This window comes from Medicago truncatula, chromosome 8 (genome assembly GCF_003473485.1).
Source record: "Medicago truncatula cultivar Jemalong A17 chromosome 8, MtrunA17r5.0-ANR, whole genome shotgun sequence".
Classification (NCBI taxonomy): domain Eukaryota; kingdom Viridiplantae; phylum Streptophyta; class Magnoliopsida; order Fabales; family Fabaceae; genus Medicago; species Medicago truncatula.
Window position 1 is genome coordinate 11,444,347 of NC_053049.1, and position 23,315 is coordinate 11,467,661.

At 33.7% G+C, this 23,315-nt stretch overlaps 2 protein-coding genes across 5 annotated transcripts; both read left to right on the forward strand.

Annotated features, from left to right (window-relative positions):
* Nucleotides 1–521: 521 nt before the first annotated feature.
* On the forward strand, nt 522–6,097 carry LOC11444577 (putative recombination initiation defects 3). Of its 3 annotated transcripts, XM_039828520.1 has the most exons (13): nt 522–804; nt 1,131–1,202; nt 1,539–1,695; nt 2,251–2,395; nt 2,580–2,714; nt 3,133–3,185; nt 3,280–3,471; nt 3,715–3,780; nt 3,954–4,003; nt 4,163–4,304; nt 4,510–4,585; nt 5,528–5,639; nt 5,751–6,097. In XM_039828520.1, exons 1-12 carry the CDS (start codon nt 731–733, stop codon nt 5,635–5,637), a joined length of 1,272 nt encoding a protein of 423 aa, XP_039684454.1. In that variant the 5' UTR covers nt 522–730; the 3' UTR covers nt 5,638–5,639; nt 5,751–6,097. The 3 variants fall into 3 exon arrangements, with proteins under 3 accessions (XP_039684454.1, XP_003627577.3, XP_039684452.1); XM_003627529.4 differs by lacking the exons at nt 5,528–5,639; nt 5,751–6,097 and adding an exon at nt 4,984–5,459; XM_039828518.1 differs by lacking the exons at nt 5,528–5,639; nt 5,751–6,097 and adding an exon at nt 4,987–5,459.
* Nucleotides 6,098–15,519: 9,422 nt separating this feature from the next.
* LOC25500873 (uncharacterized) lies at nt 15,520–22,278 on the forward strand. Of its 2 annotated transcripts, none has more exons than XM_013589373.3 (7): nt 15,520–16,635; nt 17,203–17,417; nt 17,699–17,766; nt 18,072–19,527; nt 19,629–19,768; nt 20,148–20,319; nt 21,188–22,278. In XM_013589373.3, exons 2-7 carry the CDS (start codon nt 17,267–17,269, stop codon nt 21,820–21,822), a joined length of 2,622 nt encoding a protein of 873 aa, XP_013444827.1. In that variant the 5' UTR covers nt 15,520–16,635; nt 17,203–17,266; the 3' UTR covers nt 21,823–22,278. The 2 variants fall into 2 exon arrangements, with proteins under 2 accessions (XP_013444827.1, XP_024627762.1); XM_024771994.2 differs by having other exon boundaries at nt 15,521–16,635; nt 17,176–17,417.
* Nucleotides 22,279–23,315: the final 1,037 nt, after the last annotated feature.

Here is a 23,315-nt window from a genome sequence, read left to right on the forward strand (position 1 = left end):
CTTTTCTACAGTTAATATGGCTTCTGACATCTTGGGTGATTTGGAATGGGCGTAATATTCGTTTGTTTAAAAATGTGATTACCGAGGTTCCTAGATTACTTGATAAAATTAAGTTGTTATCTTTAGTGTGGCTGAAAGCTAAAAATATCACTTTTATTTTTGGAACTCAGATGTGGTGGTCAAGTCCTATCGTTTGTTTGGGCTTTGGCTAATCACCGGAGGTTGTTTTCTCTTGACTTTGTTACTGTGTTTTTCTCTTTGTTTTATTGTTAGTGGTCTTTTGGCACACCTTGCTAAGAGATTGCTATCGCTTTTAGTAATATAATTTCATTTTGGCTTGTTAAAAAAAATTAAAAAATATGATCAAAGTAAATTACAAATAATGTACATTGTAAAATTGTAAGAAAGTATATTATACTCGTGTAAAATAATTGTTGTACAATGACAAAGTATAGTAACTAAACTCATCATATAGTTAAAACAGTTTTTAAAAAAACTGTCAAATTGAACGTAAGTGTAAAACTACTTTACACCGGACATTGCATTGCAGGACCTTTTTCTGTCAAAGAAATGGTGGATCCGAGATCCGACCCATATATATCCGGTTTAAAACCTTTAAACCCATAACAAACACCCTCCGTTTAAATCCCCGTTCCATTCCCGCTTGTTTTCAACTCGCTCCTTCTTCTTCTTCTTTCTCTGAAAGCTAACCGTTTTCTTCAGATCCGATATGAAAATGAAGATCAACAAAGCCTCCGATCTCTCCTCCATCTCCGTCTTCCCTCCTCCTCACGTTTATTCCAGGTTCACTTCACTTCAATCCAAGTCGGAAACACTGTTTATACTTATTTCATTCTTATATAACAAATTCTAGATTCCAATTTTGAACTTCGTTCATATTTTCAAATGCAACCGTTCGAGTATGATTTTAGCTTATTTTTTACTTCCTCGTTTTCGGATTTAGTATATTCTGCGTAACGCTATGTTCGAATCATGTGAAATTAATGGATCTAGAAATGAAGTTAGATATCGCAATGAACTGTGATATGCTTTTTTTTTCATTCTACGGAGTTTTAAATTTCTGTAATTCAATGAATATTACTTATTTTTTTGTGTGGAATTTGTGATAGGAAGATGAACAATGCATCCAATGGATTTCAAGCCTCGCAACATCGATCGCAACCGTCGCATCGAGATATAGAGTGAGAAACAGCATATTTGATTTTTTTTCGAGATTTGAATTTTCAAGTTTGAAAATATATGCAACCGTTTTAGCTTATTCATTAACTTCGTGTTTCTGAATTGAATTTCACGAATTCTGTATAAAGCTATGTTCGAATCATGTGAAATTATAAGATCTAGAAACGAATTATGTGTATCAGTTCAAATTCATTCTTATTTATAGTCGAATCATGTGTTTCAGTTCAAATTCACGTGCTTCTTTTTTGAGTATGCAGTTTTAGGTTTCTGTAACTGGATGAATATTTATGAATTTTTTTTGTGGATTTTGTTTTTGTTTTTTGTGGAAAATGTGATAGGAGGCAGAACAATGTATCGAATGGATTGCATGCGATGTCGCAACATCGATCACAACCGTCTCAGCAGTCATTTTCTCAGGGACTTTCATCTCAGCAAGGAATTTTGTCTCATTTCTCTCAGAGTTCTCTTGATGAAGCTATCACAACAAATGACCAGGTTACAACTAAACGATATAGATGCTGGAATTTCCGTTTCTCGTATAGAAGAATGTTATCTTCGAATCGCACCAGTTTAGTATAGTAACTTAAAAATCGCTCCTGGATTTGAATTTTTGCACAATGTGACTTGTTTAACCTTGTCTAATATTGATAAATTTAGAAGGCTTATTTCGTAGATGAAGAATTGTTAACTTATTTTAAATGAAATGAAATGTTTCTATATATGAGCAAGAAGTTAATAATAATCAGAATCAGGCCTTAGTAGGTTTGACATTTGCGTTGCAATTATTTTGTAAATTATTGGTGGCACACTTTGTATAATTGTATTGCTTAAGTAACACTGAGATGTAAATATATTTTAAGGAGAATTGCACTGTCATCTCTAGAAGTTAGCGGTAAATGTATTGAAGTATGAAACACTGACCCACAGACTGGACACCACACTACGTCGTTGGTTGTAATTTAAAAGTATAGAATTGAAAGTGTGTCAGTATCGTGTATGAAATTCATGTTTCCATTACACTGTTTACTTATGTTCTTTTAATCCTTATAGAGAGCTGCTTCTCAAGAACTTGAGAACTCTTCAAGGAGGTTTTCTAGTTTGCCCCGCCTTACTTATTCAAAGGACGAGAGTCAACCCCACAACTCAAGATCTTCATCAAATCTCCTGGTCAAATGGAACTCTGCAGATAATAAAAGTGAGTATTTCATGAAAGTGCTAGTTTTATTTCTATAACAAGTAATTTTAGCATCCACATTGGACATATCCAAGGATAAACTGGCTTTCTTGAACCTATGCCAAAGTAGGAAGCCAATCAGTTATGTTTTTTCATTTTCCCTCGTTAGTTACTGAAGATTATAAATCTTCTGTTTGCTCCACAGATCAGTTAAGTGAAGGACTCGAAAACAGAATTGGCATAATGGAAACCTCATTGAGCAGGTTTGCAATGATCATGGATTCTGTTCAAAGTGACGTAATGCAAGTAAACAAAGGAACAAAGGAAATGCACTTGGAGAGTAAGTGACCAACATTGTGAAAATAGTTTATGCAAGTTGTATCTATAACAATCAACATAAGTACTTAATATTAGGTAGTAACAGGATCTTTGGAAAAAATTTAGTTCTTGCATTAATTCTTCATTGACAATTTGAATTCATGTCATCAATTTTCTCAGTACATTTTACCAAATTTTGTATGGCTGTCACCTCCTCTTTGATTCTCTACCTATGATGGATTGTCCAAAATATTGTCTGATGGCATTTTTGCATCCATTTTTGTATGGCTGTCATCAAGTGACTGATGTAAAAGCTGTCTGATGGCCACATTGCATCCATTTTTAATTTATAATCATCTGAACGCATTTTGTGGGTTGGTCCTTAATAAATTACCTTTTTAAGCCAGTATAGAGTTTTAACTCCATGCTTTGCATTTCAGTGGAGTGCATAAGACAAAAGTTGATTGCTCAGGATAACACACTTCAGTTAATGGTAACTAGCTGATTTCTATCTTGACTTGCATGATTTCTCTAACATCAATGAATAGTGAAGTTCAATGGACTGAGAGACAATGGTTTTAAATCAGATGAAAGGACAAGAAGAAATTAAAGCAAGCATCAATGGGAGTTTGAAATCTTTATCTGAACAAATGAGCCGTGTTACAGACATAGAGAAGTTACAGGAAGTATATATGTTGGTTTCTTCCATGCCTCAGCTAATTGAAGGCTCTCTGCGAAATTTGCAAAATAATCTCCAGAACACCACCAAGGAAATGAAGGCACGTAATATATGGCAATGAATAGTTATTAAAATATGGTCACAGCACACATAATAAACATCATTTTTTTAAGATTACAGATAATCAATGTAAAGATTGCGTAAAACCCCTCTTAAATTTTTTTGCTGCATAGTACAATGCCTTTGACTTTCCCTTTAGATTTCTTTCTTTTCCTTCTGGTTTATATCTTAGTTTCCTAGATGTCTGTCAACAAACTGATGCTTTTTGGACGAATATTTGCAGGAAATCTCTTGCAGTTTAAAACATTCTAACCAAAAGGATCTGGCACAGCCTATTCTATCTCCAAAGGTGCTTTATCTCTAATAATAAACCATTAATATACTTCCCCGATCTTATTTTTGTGGTGAAAGAATACTACTTCGTTCCACACACACAGAGACACAGCACACACCCCATCTTGCTCTGGAATAATTCCTGTGGTGAAAAGCATTGTTCTTTCCTGATATATTGTCGGTTTGCAGTGTGTTAGCAAACAAGTTATCACACCGAAAATGCGTCAGACTCCAGCCGTGTAAGTGTGTCTCCTAACTTTTCCTAACAATAACAATGTCTTTAATCAACTAGGACAGTTGCATCCATTTGTCTGATCAATTTAGTATGTTATGAAAATCCTTTTTATTTACAGCTGGTTTATGGCCAAGGGTCACATGTATTTTTCTCTTGAATTCAGTGAAGCGAAGAAGAACACTCCAGTTATTGTAGCTTCAGAAGCAGACACAGGAGGCTGGAGGCCAGTAAAAAGAGAAAGAGTCACTTTTTCAGATAGAATATCTGAGAAGGTTCAAAAGCGAATTCCACCAAAAGTGGAGAAGGTATTTTCAAAATTTTGGTCTCTTCCTATTCATGATTTATGTGCCTTCTAAATCAATCCAATTGTGTTGATCTTTCCTTCTTATAACTTGTTGATGCCATATGCACTTGGCAGTGACATTTGTCATTTAATTTCACGCAAAAGGCTTGTGCAGTTGTGCTTACTGCCTATCAATTTGACAAATTGTTTGAAACTTTGAATGACAGGGTATAAGGGGAGGAAGAGACTATGCAATTGTCATTGAATCTGACGAGGAGTCTGATTGCTTTGAAGTAAAATCAGGTAATTGGCAAAACTATAACAAGACTTTGGGTTTCTTATCGCCTATGCATATATATATGTAGTTTTTTGATGGAGTCTTATTGCTTATGTTGTCTCCTTAGCTCATATTTTTCAAAATACAGTGCAAATGAATTTCGTAAGGTATTATAGACCATATAGTTGACTGTTTTTGATATATAGTTATTTTACTATCCTGTTAGCCACTACCACCTATATGAAGAAACAAAAAGTGAGACTGGTGATTTTCAAATTCATTAAAAAGCAATGCTTTTCAAAATAGTTTGAAACTGGATTGTTGTTAGTGACTAGTGAGCAATGGCAGTATAAGGGATGAACTCAACTTCTAGATGCAGTTTTGGGTTATGAAAAAAATTAGTTATTTACTGTTATGACACCAGCAGCAGGAAAGTGGGAAGGGAAGAAAAAAGAAAAAATTACAAATGAGGCAAGTAACATCAGCCAAATGGAGGGAGCTAAGTTGGTTACAACAGATGGACATGCAGCGGTTAGGAGGAGTGCAAGGAAGAGACTCCCTAACCAAATGATGGATGATTTTGTGTGCAAAGGGTATAGGAAAAGGAATAGGAGAAAAAAGAGCATGTTAATGTTTCTCTGAGTTTTTTATACTTAATTTCCAACAACAAAAGTTTCATAGGACACAAAGAACCGCATTCTCCAGATTTCTGTAATTATTACCAAAGTTGAAAACAGAGATTCTACTTAGGTGTGTGCGCTGTGTCTGTTACATTTAGTTAACATTTTCCTAGTTTAAAGGAGGTTATGGCAACAAGCCAACAATCCAATTCATGTATAGGTGTGCTTAAAAGCAATATTGATCATGTAGACTTTACAGAGTTATCACACATTTTATTGATTTATCAAAGCACAACACATATATTCATTAATCTACTCTAATCAAATATGTGTGTTTCCATGGAGAAGACTTGTTTGGAAATTTGACCAAGGAAGAAGAGGAAGAAACCGAGAGAATTTTGAGGAATGCAAGGAGGCACAAGAGGAAGCAACGTAATTCTATAATAAACATTCTTTGAAGGTAACAAGACTTCAAACTCCTACTTCCTTGCATCATACTCTTTTTCTCGGTTTAAAATATTTGGTGGATTCCTCTTGTTTGATCATTGATGCATCTTCTGCCATTGATCAGCTTCCTCGTCTTGTCGGAGTCTCGAATGCATGCAAACCACTGCGCACAGCTGCCTGCAGCTTCTTTCCTTCTTCCCATCAAAAGCTTGCAGTTTTTATTTTTACTTTAAAGCTTTAAGTTGTATCCCTAAGTTTATCAGTTATTATCTGATAATATCAGTCCCACACTCCTCCTCCAACCCCAAATCCAAACATAGCTCAAAGCAAACAGGACAAAAATATTCAAAGTATATTTTATTTTTTCATAAATTTTAGAATGACATTCGAAAGATAGTGGTGTATCTTATAAAAAACGATGGTGATGTATCATGCACCACGTATAATGTTGTTGCACATGAACTTTGATCATTTTTTGGTATAATTTTTTTGTGTGATGAGCTCGCAACTTAAAATTCTTAATCCTTTTTATATTTTGTGCTCTATAAAAATTGAACCGCAGTTCTCTACAAACGCATAGTTATTAACAAACTAAGCTATCAGTCATCACTCATTGTTATTTTTAGGGAACGTAGCTTTATTGGTTTTTGACATGCGAAAATGTGACCCTTTATTGTAATTTGTTGGGAGTTTTTTTTAGGTATAGTTGGGAGTTAAATATGCTAAAACAGCGATAGCATATGACACAAAGTATGACCAAAATATGAGAAATTCTAATATGGTAAGACCCAACAAATAGTCTTTGGACACACATATAAACAAAGATAATTAATAAAAAAATAATCAAATATTTTGAAGATAATCTCTTCATGTAAGTGTATTCAAAGACTATTTATTTGATCTTGTATCTATGGAAAAATACGCCAAAAATAAAATGATCTATCTGCATTAACCAAATAAAAAAAGGGAGGGAAACCGAATCCCTCCTAATACCACATTTTACTATAAATTTTATTAAAGCAACTAGAAATTGATCACTGGTCAATAGAAAAGAAACCTTGATGCTTTGATGGAATTTTATGAAATACACAATTAGTCAACACCAACGTGTGCAAAAGAAATTTCAGTTAATTTTAAAATATTATGTCAAGACAGGTCACACAAACAATATAAACAATGACAAATGACAACCGTAAGAAAATTAAATCAAGCATAAACTAGAAGATTTTAGAAGCATTCCAGAAGACAAGTCTTCACCATTAAGAAATGATGATACTACTGGACCACTTGAAGATAAGGAGCACCGTTTGTTTTATCTTTACTTGTAAGAAACTTAGCCATCAAGCATGTATCTTGCTTACATGCAAGACTATCTTTATTAAATTATCTGAAACGCCTCTTCATTATATCTTAGTGATTAGGTTTATTCATTATGTAAGGAAACCTAGCCTATATAAAGGGTGTCTTGTAGTCCGTTGTAAAGTAAATCAAAGTGTGTTGAATAACAAGAGCATATTCTAAGAGAGTTATGATGAACAACTACAACATCGTTCGGTTCGAAATTAGATTTCAGTTATTGAGAACCTTTTGATGATTGATAACACATCTTAAAGCTCACAATATTGGGAGCTTTATTGAGCTTGGTTCACAACAAGGAGCTAATGAAAATACTCGTAGAAGGGCAATATCACAAATTATCAAAGAAATAAAGAGGGACATATTGAAGTTGTTACATGAAGGAGTAGAGAAAACTCCGAAATAAAAACTGCAATCTCTGTGTAGAGATTACGAAAGGTATGAAATGTCAAGTTCATGGAACAATATTTTTCTCCTGTTACAAAATTTGAGCGTGTATGGAGAAAATATTATGGATAACAAGGTGGTGGAGAAAAGTCTATGTAATATGTTGATGAAAGTTGATCATGTGGTGACTACGATAATGGAGCTCCACGATATTGATACCTTGCAGGGAAGTATCAAAAGTCACATCAACAGAATATTGCAGAAGACAGAGAAAGCAAAGGAGGAAGCCTTGAAAAGTCAAGTGAACTTCAATAACATTAATGAATCCAATCAAATGGGAGAGGACATGAAAACTTCGATCAAAAGAGAGAACAATTTCAATCCAAAAGGTGGAAACAATTTTGGTTCTATCAATTATATATGGCAAAGGAAGAAGTTATTACAACCAAGAGAGGAGAAATTATGTTTTCACCGCGAAAAGTTTGAGCGCAAAGCAGACGATTGAAGATATAAACATCATGCACAGATTGCAAAAAATTTATATCAAAACAATTGTGAGTCTTATGAAAATCCATATGGTTTAATTTTAGCAAGCAATACACTTTCACAAGACTCATTAGTGTTTTGATATGAATTTTCTGCCACGTTTGCCTGATGTTGTATTTGCAATCGGCTGCTTTGTGCCTAAAATTTCAACGGTGAAAACAACTGTAATTTGGTCTCTCTTGTTTGTAAGAACCTCTTTCTCTGCCACGGTTGGTAGAACCAAAATTGTTTCCACCTCTTCCTCTTGAAATTATTGTCTCTCCATTGATCGAAGTTTCCACGTCCTCTTCCTCTAAAAGTTCCTCAACCTCTACCTCTAAAGTTTTTTCTTCCTCCATTGTTGAAATTATCACGACCTTTACTCTCTCCCTTCTAACCGGATTCAGCAACGTTATTGAGGTTCACCTGGCTTTTCATGGCTTCCTCCTTTACTTTTTCAGTCTTCTCCAATATTTTGTTGACATGACTTTCGATACATCCTTTGCGACTCTGCTAATAACAAGATATTGATATTGGAGGACTCCATTATCGTAGTCACCACATGACCAAACTTTATCGACATAGTGTGTAGAATTTTCTCCACCACCTTGCTATCCGGAATATCTTCTCCATACACCGTCATTTTGTTGACAAGATTTATAACATGAAAAAAATATAGTTTCACAGTTCAAAACTATACATTTCATACCTTTCGTATTATCTTCGCAAAAAGTAATTTAATAATGATGATCTATTAATCTCGGTCCAATTTTTTAAGTCACCATTATTTAAAGAAGTCTCTCTCTAAGAAATGAGAGAACCTACTTACCTTGTATGATTAATTTAACAATGATGATGTAGTAGTTTTTAGAGCCTTAAGCTTTCTTTTCTCCATAGCCGCCAATTTTACTTTCCTCTCTTTAGTTAGCATTCTCGCAAATATGCGTAGGATCCTACTTAGCTTTACTTATGATCAAAATTTTGAGCACAGATTTCCTTTTTCTATTTTTTTTCAAGGTGTACTCATCTATATAGGCTGTACAATATACATTTTTTAAGATGATTTTACTTCCTATGTTAGCATATCGAACCATTTTTCTTTGTTAAATAGAATCATCTTTCCCACAGCATACATGGTGCAGTACAACTTGCTTTTACTTTATTTTTCTAGATTGCATATGGATTGTGAGCACTTTCTAAGACAAAGAGGGTAGAAAGAAAGGATGGGGCATCCAATGCTCAAAAGTCAGTAGTTGGAGTCAAAATATTTAATTGTACACTTATCTTATTTAAGAGAAAGAATGTGAACATGATTTTAATTTAACTTAACTGGGAAATTATTTTACCCTACATCAAATTCTTAGGTCAATTAACTCCAAAGACTTGGTCTAGTGGTAAAATGACAGGTCTTGAATTCGAGAGAACCTGGGTTCGAGCCTCGCTAGTGTCTTTGGAGGGAGGTAAATGTAAATACCTTTGTAAGTGCTCTTTGAGCCCGAAGGTCTTCCCTGCCTTGGACTGGGGCACCATCCCCTCACCCTAAAATTTTTGTAACCAAAAAAAAAAATTCTTAGGTCAATCCCTATGTAACGTGGACTATATTTCCAAAGAATTTGCACTTAATATATGAAAATATGGTAAATTATACTTTTCTTCCTTTCAAGTTTTTTATCTAGTATTTAACTAACACCAACCCCGAATTTTTCATTAAAAGTGACAAATTAAGGGTCTGTTTGAATCACTTTTGATTTTTCCGTGTTTTTTATTTTTAAAAATAGCAAAAGTGAAAAGCAAAACAGCATTTATCTGTTTTAGTTTTTTTTCCGTGTTTTTGGTTTTTAAAAACAGCAAAAGTGAAAATAGTTTTCAAAAACTATTTTATAAAACAATCAATTCAAACAAGTTTTCAATTTTTTAATTTTTGAAAACAGAAAATAGTTTTTAAAAGCTGTAATCAAACAGCCCCAAATATCTCTTTTTCATTTAGCATCATTCTTTTAAGAAGGTAAAATAAAATATTTAATACAAACTGATAATCCTAACTAACACAAAAAATGTAATGATAGAATTCAAGAAGTTCTAACATTCATATTACGAAATCAAAGATATAACAAAAATGGATGAACAAGAACAAAAACTGAGTAATAAAACCCAAGGTTAAGCCAGTAACTTCACCAATTTGATTCACTCTCTCAATTTGCGTTTTTATTTGTTCAAAAAGCAATTGTGGGTGAACAACTTTTAATAAGCTTTTAGAAGTCATGAATTTTGATTTCCAATTTTCTTTGTCCATATTTGCAATTACATGAAGTACCAAAAACAACTTTTAATAAGCTTTCACTGAATTAACAACCTCAACAAATGGAATGCTTGGTGAATGCTACACTTGGAAAATTGGTTACCAATATAGAATGCACCCTCAACCACCAAATAAATATTTATTTATTTAAAAACTTGGTATCCGATCCATGAACCAACTAATCCGAGGAGATCAATCCTACCTAGGCACGGATGCAAGTAGTGGAATTTGGGGTCAGCTAACCCCACTCTTAGCTTCATATTTCAACCAATAATAGGGATTTTTAACACTTTGCCTCCACTTGATATTTTATGTTGACCCCACACTATGTATAAGTTGTAATATTACCATGCATAAAAACCAAGAGTGAGAAACAATTTCAAGAGGTTAATAACATATTTATGGAGGTGATTTGTGAAATGCATATTTGCATAGCAAGTTTAAATTTAAGAGATTCAGTTTCTACATTTAATAAGGAGAAGTTGATCAATTTAGCTTGATTTTTTCGACATAATTTTCTTCTTTGGAGCCTATGGACTCGACAGTCAATTAAAAATTATATCATGGATGTTAGTTATTGTGAATAATTTTTTAATTTAGATGAGATTAATTATCTTTCAAGAAAATTGGTAGAAATTACTAAAAACCGTATAGTTTATCCAACGATGTACTTACTTTTGAAGTTATCATCACAATTGCATGTGACAACTGCAACCGTTGTAAGAAGTTTCTCTACTAACTTTGTGAAGAATGAATTGCGTGTCTGTAAGGGAGATCATTTTTTTTAATGATTGTCGGGTAATATACATGGAGAGTGATATATTTGATAGTGGTAAAAATGAAAAATATCTTGCAACACATTCAAAATATGAAGTCACACATAAAGCAAATAATATTAAAATTGTAATTCTTCAATATTAAGTTGTCCTCATTTTACGTATATACAATGACATGATTTTTGTAATCTCTAATTTTTTTGTTAATGATAATGATGTCATCATTTTATTTGTTATAAATTTACATATTTTTTAGAAATATTTAAGATAAATAACTTTGACCCCACTTATTGAAATTTCTGGATCCGTCCGTGTTCTTACCTACCGTCCATCTGTGGACGCCCCGTTCAAAGCTAGAGCAAGTTATGTATAAACGTAGCTCACCGAAATTAGTATCAGATGAAATCGAACCTAAAACCTTTAAATACATATAATGAGAAAAGAAGAAAAACGTATGAGATTAAGAGCATTAAACATCCAGTCCAATTAATTAATAATTTCTCTTATCCGATAAACAATCAAGTCAATGGATTTTTCTTTACATATCAAGATTAGGTAAAAGGCAAAATGGCTCCATATATATATCTCTATTAACTAACTTGCATGTGTAATGTTTGAAAGTTTATGTATGTGAATTATTACATTACAAAGAAGGGCTGCCTCAGTTCTTGGTGGTCCTCTATCTATCGTTGCATCAACCCCACTCACCATTAATAATATTGAATCAATTTCTTGAGGGCAAAGACAATACTAAAAAATATACATCGATCGTGTGCACTAGTGATTTGTAGGGTTGGGAGGCCTTATTAGATTTTCTCATTGAAAATTATAATAACATTTCACCAGAAAATTTAATAACTAATTAATGTTGGGTTCTATTATGGACCATAACTTGAAAATTATGTGAAATATCCACAGGCAAAGTCCCCATTTTTGTTATGATCATAAGTGAGACGATTTATTTTGTCAAGTAATTTAGTGGTTAAAGTTCACACATTTTAAATGTGGAGAAGTGAGGTGTCCAGGGTTCGAACCTTGACCCCCACATATAATATGCAATATTCCTAGCAGCTAAGCTAAGCTACAGGGATCTTAAATGAGACAATTAGTACACCGTTGGTTCAACAAAAATAAAAGTAGATAAACTTTTTTGTGGGGATAAAAGTACATAAATATAAATGAGTTATGTTTTGAAGTACTCATATTTGTATAATCAGGCCATTATTAATTTGGATGAGGATTGACCGTAAACCTATACTTCTAGACATGTAAATCATCTTTGGAGTTTTAATATTTTTCAAATTCTTCCCTTCAAAAAAAAAAAAATCTCGTTCACCATGGACCATATAGAAATGGTCCTAGCACTTACGATTGAATAGGAGAGAAATATTAATTTTTAAAAGAAACGAATTTGTTTCTTGGTGTTGTATTTTATTGTGAGAGAAAAGTGGAATAAGTAAATAAAAATAGCCGATTCAATTTTAATTCATGCAAAACAAAATTAGGAAAATATATATATATTAAGATTAAATGACACAAAGGTGACACTACAAAAAAAAAATGACCAAATCTTTTTTTTTTGTAGATAGACAAAATGGCTAAGCCATTATAAACTCACACACACAAGTGGAGGTACTGTATGACATCCGGCCATCATTAAATTGTGTGAGACCTGAAAACAACTTAATACAATTTTCACAAGCTTTTTTCAACTTATTTTTATAAGTTCTTTAATGTAACTTATAGAAACATGTACAACTTATATATAATATACACTAAAACAATATACTTTATTTTATCTTTCTTATAAAAAAAAGAACTTACATAAGTGTTTATGCATAAACGCTTATCATGATAAACGTTCATTATTCAAAGAGACTCATATCGACAATATCTAAATAGGAAAATATAATGAGCGTCTGCATAAAACTATTTTACAATGATTGTTTAAAATTTTAATTATTAAAATTTTGATGTTACATGAATTTATTCTTATGATCAAATTGTTTATAAGTTCATCCAACATATGTGCCTAGCTAATCCAATATTAGATTCCAGATATGTGGTCCCAAAGGGCCGACACTAAATCATATCAATGCCTCCAATAAATTCCACAAACTCTACGGGTAGGAACAAGATATATATGTATGACAAATAAGTTATTGCTTCTTTGTATTATTTTATTATACTCCGTCCATTATTAATCTTGACTAAAGATCGTGAGTGTGTGTATCATATAATTATGATTATTATGTAGGAACAAAATTGGATCCTTTAGATTGGACAAACACATTCTTACAAAAGTTCCCTCAAAGGTTGTTGATAGTTAGAATGTAATATTGTTGTGTAAATTGGTATGTCAGTGTTAATGTCATGTCCAGTATTCGTGTCCGTATCAATAATTCATAGATGGTAACATGTTTTTAGATGTGGAAAAACACAACCCCACCAACCAACCAAGCACTCTATTAGTCAGCTAAATTCTTAACTTCTATATCAGCTTACCACATCATTGATAACAATATTTTTAAGAAAATTGTCATTCATGCACATTGTCAATTTGTTGTAGGCCAAAATTCATTATTTAAAACCGTTAGAGAGGATCATACACCTCTTATTATGAAAACCATAGTTTAAGTGCCATGTCGGTGTGACATGGGAAGTGAAGTGAAATGGTAAACATGTTGTCTTATAAAATCTTTGTCGATGGAGTGGACAAAAAATACCATCAAAGTTGAGGAGAGCAGGGGAACAAAACTGGGTGGACCCAATTGCTTTCAATTAGTGGGGGTACAATTTAACTATTTTAGGTCCAATTTAACTATTTTAGGTTCAATTGCACCTCACATGCTTCATTCAAAAAGCATTGGCATCTCAAAAGCAATTTGCATGCCTAGAGTCGTTAATTTTGCATCAATAGATGCTCTCGTAATCGTAATGAAAACAGTATCCTACTGGGAGGAAAGAAATAAATAATGACGCAAATCCGAGTTAAGATCCTATCCAAAAAATGAAAACGATTAAAATCACTTGGGTTTGTTTGATGATGTTGTTTTGAGACCTTTTTAGAGTATGCTCGTTTTTTTTGGGTCAAAGATTATCTTCGGTATTTAATGACGTAATTTGACTACTTAAAAAAAGAAGATTATTTTAAATGGAGAGAATCCGATAAAGAAAGGCAGAGAAAAGTGATTATTTATGGTGAAAAAGAAAGGTAGCATCAAGATATGCTCCTGATGAAGACAAACAACTTCAAATCTCTCATGAACTCCATCAAACTTAAATGCAATTGAGAGGGGGCAAGATTCAACCATTCGAAGACGTGTTTTTGAAAAGGAGAGAAAAGCGTCTGAAAACTATTTCATACATGGGAACTGTTATTCCTTCAAAGGTAGTAGGAATCCTCTTAAGAGGAGTGAGAACCCTAACTTCTTAATATATTGTCATATCATTATCAACCTGAACAAATGGAGGTTCTCGGGAAGCGTCACTAGAATATATGGAGGGTGTACCCAAGGGCTCCTCAGTAACCCTAACACATTCTCCCTCTCCCGAAGGAGCAACAAGTAACTTATGAATCATTGTCATCATCGACGAATACATATGAAGATACTCTCACTCGGTACAACAGTCCATTAAACCATCAGTTGACAATGTAACAGTGAGATTGGTCCAACAGTTTTGAACACGCTTTGAACCCAACTATGATGGCACTAAAATTCCTAAGAACTTCTATCGAACGGTCAAACGACTCCTATCGAACGTTGAAAGCCTTCAATTGATAAAACATCGATCATAATAACTTCTCATCAATACTCCAACGACTCCACACATAAACCTATATAAGGCATCCTTCACCATCGTCATATGGTACACAACTTCTATCTATTTTTACCTCTCACTCTTTGCTTTCATATTGACTTGAGCGTAACAATATCTACAATTGTTAGGTTACAATGTGGCGTAAGAAAGATGGCCCGTTAACTTAGTCTCATATCGATATGGATGGATAAAATGTTGGATTTATAAGAAAGATGACTCATTAACCTAATATCTTACAATTTTGAGTGAAAATGTGGCGTTTCTATCTCTTGTGATCCAAGAACATTAGTCCCGTTGTTGCTCTCACGTTACAAGACTCCCAATAACAAACATGCCTAGCTCGCATCTCAACACATGTTAACATTCAGATTAGCCCATGTCAATGCATATATAAATGTGAACTCATGAGATGACATGATTTCTTTTACTCATTAAGAACTTTTTTTTTTTGACAAATACTCATTAAGAGCTTATATAAATACAAATATAGAAAACATTTTGACCAATGTAATATAATAATTATTATCCTATTGATAACGCCGAAAAAGTTTAGGTCTCCTGTTCAAAGGTGGCGTACACGACAATCCTCTCTATCTATGTTCTGTCTGTATAATGCATTTGCATTTATTTTTTTTATTTTTAGTTTTTGAACATTGAAACCTAAGAAGAAGAAAAAAAAAAACTCAAAGAGGAAATAGACATATCACAAACCAAACCATTGTTGTCCCTCACAACAAAAACACTCTTTTATGCGGGTCCCACAATCAACTGTCATGTACTACACTATGACCATTTTTTAGTGTCACCCAACAACATTGTAAACCTCTCCACTTTCACTTTCCTTCCCATAGTATCCAACCAACAAATTCTCTCTCTTTCTTTTTCTCTTTTCATCCACTTTTTCTCAATATTCAATGGCTACCCTTAATTGAATTATGCCTTAAACAATCATGGGTCGGTGTTGAATTACCATATTTTTCACTTTTTTGCTGTATTAGAGATGCCAAGTTGATAAAGTTTGATTTTTTTCATCTGGGTGGTGAATAATTTGATGCTAATATTCTCTTTGAGTGAATGTAGTTTTTCAAAAAGAATTTTGTTTTGTTTGTGAAAATTGAGTTTAGAGGGCCACAAGTTTTTTTTTTTTTTTTTTTTTTTTTTTTTTTTATGATTCAATTTTGGTTTTTATGGTGTAACTTGAGAGAGAATTTTCAATTGTGTGTTGAGAGTTTTGAATTACAACAATTTGGTAAGAATTGATTGGAATTTGAATGATCCATGAGCTCTTGTTTCAGTGGCTGAATTTTGGGAGATAAGAAGAATATGCACCATTTGTTTGTGGAAATGACTCAATTATTCAACAAAAGTGGAGAGAATTATGCTTGAATTGGTGATTGTGGAAATTTGGATTTGATTTGAGTAATTTGAAAGTTTTTTTTAGGATAAGCTTTAATTGTGATTTTAAAACTTCTTCATCAAGTTTTGATCATTGACAGAACATTTATTGGAACAAAAGGGGAATCAATGAGCTGTGTGAGTCTTTGATTCTTTTTCAAAGAAAAAGTTGAACCTTTATAGCTATCTATCAATCTATCTTAGTTGGCCTTTTTCTTAGAGAATATCAAGATTTCTGGAATTTTCAGCTTTATATGTGGAACTGCATAATTCATTGGTATTTGATACCTTATCCTCCAAAGGAAGCTAAAATGGCTTGAGCTTTACACAATTGGGAAACTTGAGGGATTGAAATTGGAACTGTTTGATGCTTCAAGAGTAGATTCATCAGGCTGCATCTTGTTTTTTATTCCTTCACCATGTTGAGTCCAAAAGGCTAAGAATCAGAGGTACTCAATTGAAGCAACTTCTCTGTTTTTTTCTTTTGTGATTGTTCATTTATTACTAAATGACATGAATAGTGGCTTAATTTAGATGCATTATCCATAATCTACCAAACTGTTCAATTCTTGTTTATATTAATTAATTTAATAGCAAATATATCTTATTTTCGCATGATTGTTCTTTTTTGTCTTTTGTGCTATAAGTAGTTGTGATTTTGATGATGATCTGTGAGACTAAGTTTTAGACCTCTCTGCATGGAATAAGCTATCTGCATTTTTTTTAATAGGAAAATGTTAGGGAGTTAGTGGTTGTTACTTTTGAGGATTTGAACCCTAGATCTACATGAATTGATTTGATAAATGTGTTCGCATGAAGAAATTAGTTTTTTGTGTTATGCATGTGCATATATTCATCGAATCATTTGTCCTTTTGTTATGGTGTTATAAATGGACTATGGTTTTTTGGAGGCATTAGAGAGAGTGATGATAGGCTTTTTGTTTGCATTTACTGCGTTTATTTGTTGAATGTGTTTGTTAATCTATCAGGATTGCAATCTTGCCTTTGATGTGTAGACCGAAACAACCTTAGAACTGTTAGAAAAAGAGGATAGGAAGAAGTGAAGTGTGCTCAATCATCATGGCAAAGAAGTCTCAAAGACGCGCTGTGCGGTATGAGAAAGATAAGGCGGGCTGTATGTGGGGATTTATTAGCATGCTTGATTTTCGCCATGGTCACTCTACTAGGAAGTTGATTGCGGATAAGAGACGAAGCAGCAAGCACTCTGAAGGCAAGTATTGTGCTTAACATTTTTAGATTTTTACAAAGTTTGAAACTCTGCTCATTTTGGTCTCTATATGCAAAATCAATAACAAAATGAGTATATGTTCACTAATTGTGAAGTGACTGATGTTCGAATGTCAAGCATTTGTTTTGTAATGTTTTTAAGTTGAAATCTCTCATAAAAATATGCTTTCCCTGTCTCTAATGGTTGTGTCTGGTGCAGCTGCGATGGATTAATAAAACTGAATCAATATTAATTGTTGAAATTGGAATTCTTTTTTCCTACAGGTGTTGTGCATTCTAAGAATAAGTTTGAGGCGTTGAGCGATATGGATGAAGTTTGTCATGGCACTTTTGTAAGTCTTTCTATCCATATTCTAATGCAACTCATCAATTTCAAACTAAAAAAATACCAAGTGTTGTCAATTCGGATTGTCGGAAATAGTGGCTTGTTCAAATTCCGCTACGCAAGAGTGATACAGCACCACAATAACTGCTATTGGCAACATTTTGTACTAAATAGTGTATCGCAGAACAATAAAAATTTGTTTGAATTCTGCTATGATATAGCACCGCTATAGCCCGCTGTTTAACAACACTAATACTAGGAAATAAGGATGCTAGTGCATTTATTGATATCACTATATCATGAATGTTTCAGGACGGTGGAGAGAGTAAAAGACCAACAGTGAGAACTATTGTTAATAAGCCTAGTGTGAAGAAACTCATAGAAGAAGAGATGTTCACTGATCAAAATGCAATGAAGGATATAGATAATTCTGAAAGGCGTGAAGTCTTCCTGAAGTTAGATTCCAAAAGGAAAAAGAAATCTTCCGAGAGAAAACGCAATATTGCCGATGATTTAAATTTGGATGCAGCATCGAAATCTGAAACTTTGCATCATCAGCACTCAAGGAAGCAATTTAAAGATAATCTTGATGTGGATACAATAATTGAAGAGTTTTGTAATCTAAGAGGTGTTTGTTCCATGATGCGTAGCGATGATGGAGAAGTAGAAAAGCATGGCCAACCAAACCAGAAACAGAAGCATGTTGTGTCCGAAAAACATTCAAGAGATGCGATTCGTGAATTTGTGAATCAGATGATATTGAACGGCAAAGATCTGGAGGAAGCTAGAAAGTTTCTCTTCTCTGATGAAATAATGGAAGCACTTCAGCTTATAAGTTCAGATAAGGAATTGTTTCTTGCATTTCTACAAAATCCAAATCCACTTGTATTGAAATGTGTTCAAGAGTTTGAGAATTCTCATCGAGTGAAAGACAACGATTCCAACTTCTCGGAACAAGATCATGGAAATAAAGAACAAACCAGTGAGATTGTTAACCACAAGAAGCATAACTTTTTCAGGAAAAAGGTGAAGTCTCAATCGAAAAATTCAACAAATGAAAATGTAAATACCAACATTTCAAATAGAATTGTCATTCTAAAGCCGGGATCAATTGGATCAGAAAATTCCAAAACTGGAAAGAACATTGCCTCATCTCTAGATTCTCATGATACTGTCGAGTACAATTCTCCTTCTGTGAGAGGTAGTTCACATTTTTCTCTTACAGAAATAAAAAAGAAATTAAAGCATGCTATAGGAAGGGAGAGACATGGAAAAGCCATTGGTAAAGACAATGTCGGAATGAGATCTCCTAATAAAGATCATTTCTTTATTGAAAAAATCGCAAGGCCTTCAGCCGGTGTTACTAAAGGAGACAAGACTGGTACTAATAAAGATTTGGAAGCGATTGTGGAGCGTGAAAAGGGTATTTATCCGAAACAAGGTGTTTCTAATTTATATATTGAGGCTAAGAAACATCTGAGCGAGATGGTAGGTAATGAAGATGAGAACATAATGGACTTGTCAAGTAGGCAAAATTCCAAAACCCTAGGAAGAATAATATCGTTTCCTGATTACAACTTTTCTCCACTTAGTAGTCCTAGAAGGGATTGGGAGGATCATTTTGTGACCGCAAAAACAAGACTTCGTGATGAAAACTATACCAATAAATCACAAGAAATTAAGTCCGACTCAAATCTCTCAGACGGTCTAATTCACGTTGATAAAGAAGAAAATTGTTGTCCTGTTAGAGATGAGATAGTTACTGAAGGTATCATGTACAAAAATATATGATTTAGGTTATAGATGCTATAGTAAACTATGCTGTGTTTATTTTATATTTTATTTATCCTTTTCTTAATTTCTGTGCAGGGGATGCAGAATCTGCAAAAGAGATTGCTATTGTAGAATCTTCCTCACAATCAGTTGGCCTCAGTGCAGAAAGTGCTGACCAAAGCCATGATATCTCAGAAAGTTCTGATTGTGCAGAATTTTCTCAATGTTTGGAGCAGGTGGTATTTCTGTCTGCACTACAATTTTACATAAATTGATGATTTATGTAAGGGTTAAATATAATTTTAGTCCCTACAAAATTACGATTTCTCAAGTTTAGTCCCTAGATTAACTTTTTCCATTTTATTCCTTGCTTTGCTTTAATAGGAACAAAATACAAAGACTAGAAGCACTAATTTTTTGTAAAAATTAATAAAAATAGTGACTAAAATTGAATAATTTTTTGTAGGGGTTAAAATTAAATATTCGTAATTTTATAGGGACTAAAGTCATATTTAACCCTTTATTGAACATTATATTTTTATGGCTTTTTCTTTGGTGGAGTGAACTCTTATATTTATTAAATTTTATTCAAACTGTCATCTGTTCTTTCTGCAGGATGTAACAGAACAAAACCAATCACCATCTCCCTCTCACTCTTCGCTCACTGGGAACACCAAGGAGCAAGAAATTACCACAGATGCATCCGGGCGGCCAAGTCCGGTGTCTGTTCTGGATGCACTATTCTTAGAGGATGACGCCTGCTCTGGAAACTCCAGATGTCAACCTGGTAAGCATTCATGCACTCAGGCCCTGTTTGGATAACCAACTTATTCAAGCGCTTATAGCATAATCACTTATCATATAAGTGTTCATGTATAAGCCATTGCTTTAGCAAGAGGTAGAATAAAGTCAAATTATTTTTATATAAGTTATACGCTGTTTTCATAAGCTATCCTAGAGAGTTTGTGAAAATAAGCTGAGAATAGCTTATGGACATGTTATAAGCTGTTTCCATAAACTCTCTAAAACAATCTCACAAGTACTTATGTTAGTAAATAAGCACAAATAAGAAGATTCAAGCGGACGGACCCCAAAGCCATGAAGGGGCCTATTCAAAAATGTTCTTAAACTCTCTTTTCAGCAACCAGATCTTTACAAACTTGTTATAATAATTAGTAGAATGGTTATTACTTATTAGTATCTTGCAATACATGCGAGTGGCGATTCGATACAAAACTGAACTCAATCAACACAAATCTTTAGTGTGTGTGTGTGTGCTGGACATGGATCTCATCTTGAATTAATCCCGACTCATTATAATGAATCTCGATCCACTGATGAATTCTGATTCATTCTAATGAATCAGCACCTAAACATAGTATAGTGGACCTCTTTATGTGTCAACTTATCAAGCAACTTTTTATTTAGTCATTCGACTAATGACTTGAATCTTACAGGTTTGTTACATCAGCTTGTTTTTACTTAATTCTTATGGTGGTGTGTCTTATGATTCATAATAAGATGCAATTCACCATTTGAAAAATAGGTTTTCCGATTAACAATCTGGACCTTGAATTAATAACTATGCTTAGTAGCATAACATGTGTCTTACATATTACTTTTAATCTGGCATAATGTTAATTCATAATTTTCAGCTGAAGTACCAGTACAACCACTGCATGTTCAATTCGAAGAACAAGATTCTTCTCTTGTGAATCAAATCAAAAGAGAAAAATATTGTATCGAAGAAAACGGATTGATATATGATTACATCAATGCAGTTCTGCAAGCCTCTGGATTGACAAGAGATCAATTGTTGATGAAATGCCTTTCCTCAGACAAGATGCTAGACCCTTCCTTGTTTGATCAGGTAGAGTTATCACCAAACCGGCTATGCCATGATCAGAAACTCCTATACGAATGTATCAATGAAATTCTCACAGGAGTTTGTTGCGATTACTTCGGCGCCTCACCTTTTGTATCATTTGTAAGTCCTAGCATAAAGCCAACTCCAAATATGAAAACGGTTATTCTCATGGTCTCGGAAGGAGTGTGTTGGTATTTACTTCCCATGCCCCCGCCGCACACGTTGGAAAAAATTGTTAGGAAAGACATGGAAAAATGTGGATCATGGATGGACCTTCGATTTGAAGCCGAAACCGTTGGTTTTGAACTAGGCGATGCCATTCTATCAGATCTGATGGAAGATACAATACTTGGCTGTGTAAGTAAGAGTCCAGAAGGGAGAAGTTATGAGCATAATGACAACAAGACTAGTGCGGATGTGTAAGAGAAAACCCATTACTTTTTGTTCATACCACCTGCTAAACTATACTAGGAACTTTCGAATACTAAACAGTTTCATGGTGAATGATAAGACTAAAATAAGGGATTACATGTCAGAAGAAGTAAATAGAAAGATAGTTTGGAACTGCTTCTTCTTACTCAAGTATAAAAGATGCTTCTCTTGTTTGAAATAACAAAGTAACAGTTTCATTTTGTGTGTGCTTTCACTTCAGTTAGTAAGAGTTTAGGTATTGTAGATTTTGTATAATTTGATATGTTGATTATATTAGCTGGTGTGTCATGGTTTTGTTTGATATCATCATCATTACTTATTTGTATATCTTTTTTCTACTGATAATCTATTGTATGTACAACAAGTTTGGAAATGATTGGGAACTCAGATTTTTGGAGTTTCAAAAGGAATAAAACAAAAGAGATATGAAACTGTGACATTAGTACAGTTAGGAATTGTAAACTTCTTTAAAGTTTTCACTAAGTAGCATGTGAACAATTTTTCTTGCCTCTTACAGTTTTTAAGTAGCTTTTAGATGTTACATAGATATCTCATTGTATCTCATCCTCTAAAAAAAAATCTAAATATATCTCATTATTATGCTATGTTATGATATTATTATAACAGAGATAATCACTTGCTAGAAGCTCAGATGATGTATTTAAGTGAATTAATATTGACCTTTGAGTTATAAATGATAAATGGTTCAAATTTGGTGTCAAATAAAGTTTGACACCTGGATCTCATTTTTTTTTTTGTTACAACCTGGATCTCATTTGATCCCCTCTTTTTGTTTTTCTTTTTCTTTTTTCGGTTACAAACTAAGAAAGAAAACTACAATGTACGGTTGGTTCCACGGAGTATGCTGCTATAAGGTCAAATAAGTCTGATCGAGGAGAGGTGTAAATCAAGAGATCGTCGGAGGAGGAGAAGGGGAGGAGGAAGGGGAGAGGAGGAAGATCCAAGCTTAGCTAAGAAGTCAACATAACTATTATCTTAACAAAGGGTCTGGGCGATGAATATGGTCCATCTTGTAAGTTCGTCTCTCTAGTCAACAAAAGCCCCTGATGAATAGCATGGAGCTCATCCAGAAGGAAGTCAGTGGCACCTGTAACGTAGCCTAAAATCCTGAAATCCATATCGCTGAAGGAAAGCATTGTAAGCTTCCATAGCCTGCGCTGATGGGATTTTCAAAACAGCTACCATCAATATTGATGATTGTGGAGATATGATTAGATGAGTTTCACTTGCGGGAAATCAGGGTGGTGGACAAATTTCTAGCTTCCATTGCAAGGCGGTAAGTAAGGATCAGAGCATTTGAAAAATAAGCAGAGTTTCTATTTCTTGGAATTGATTGAAGTAAAGCCATGCATGAGCCAATCACGAGGGTCCATATTGTTGAAGAAATCAGTAAATGTGAAACCTATAAGATGTCAAAGGTTCTTGGCGGCTGCATAGTCTCTAATGCAATGAAGGAAGGACTC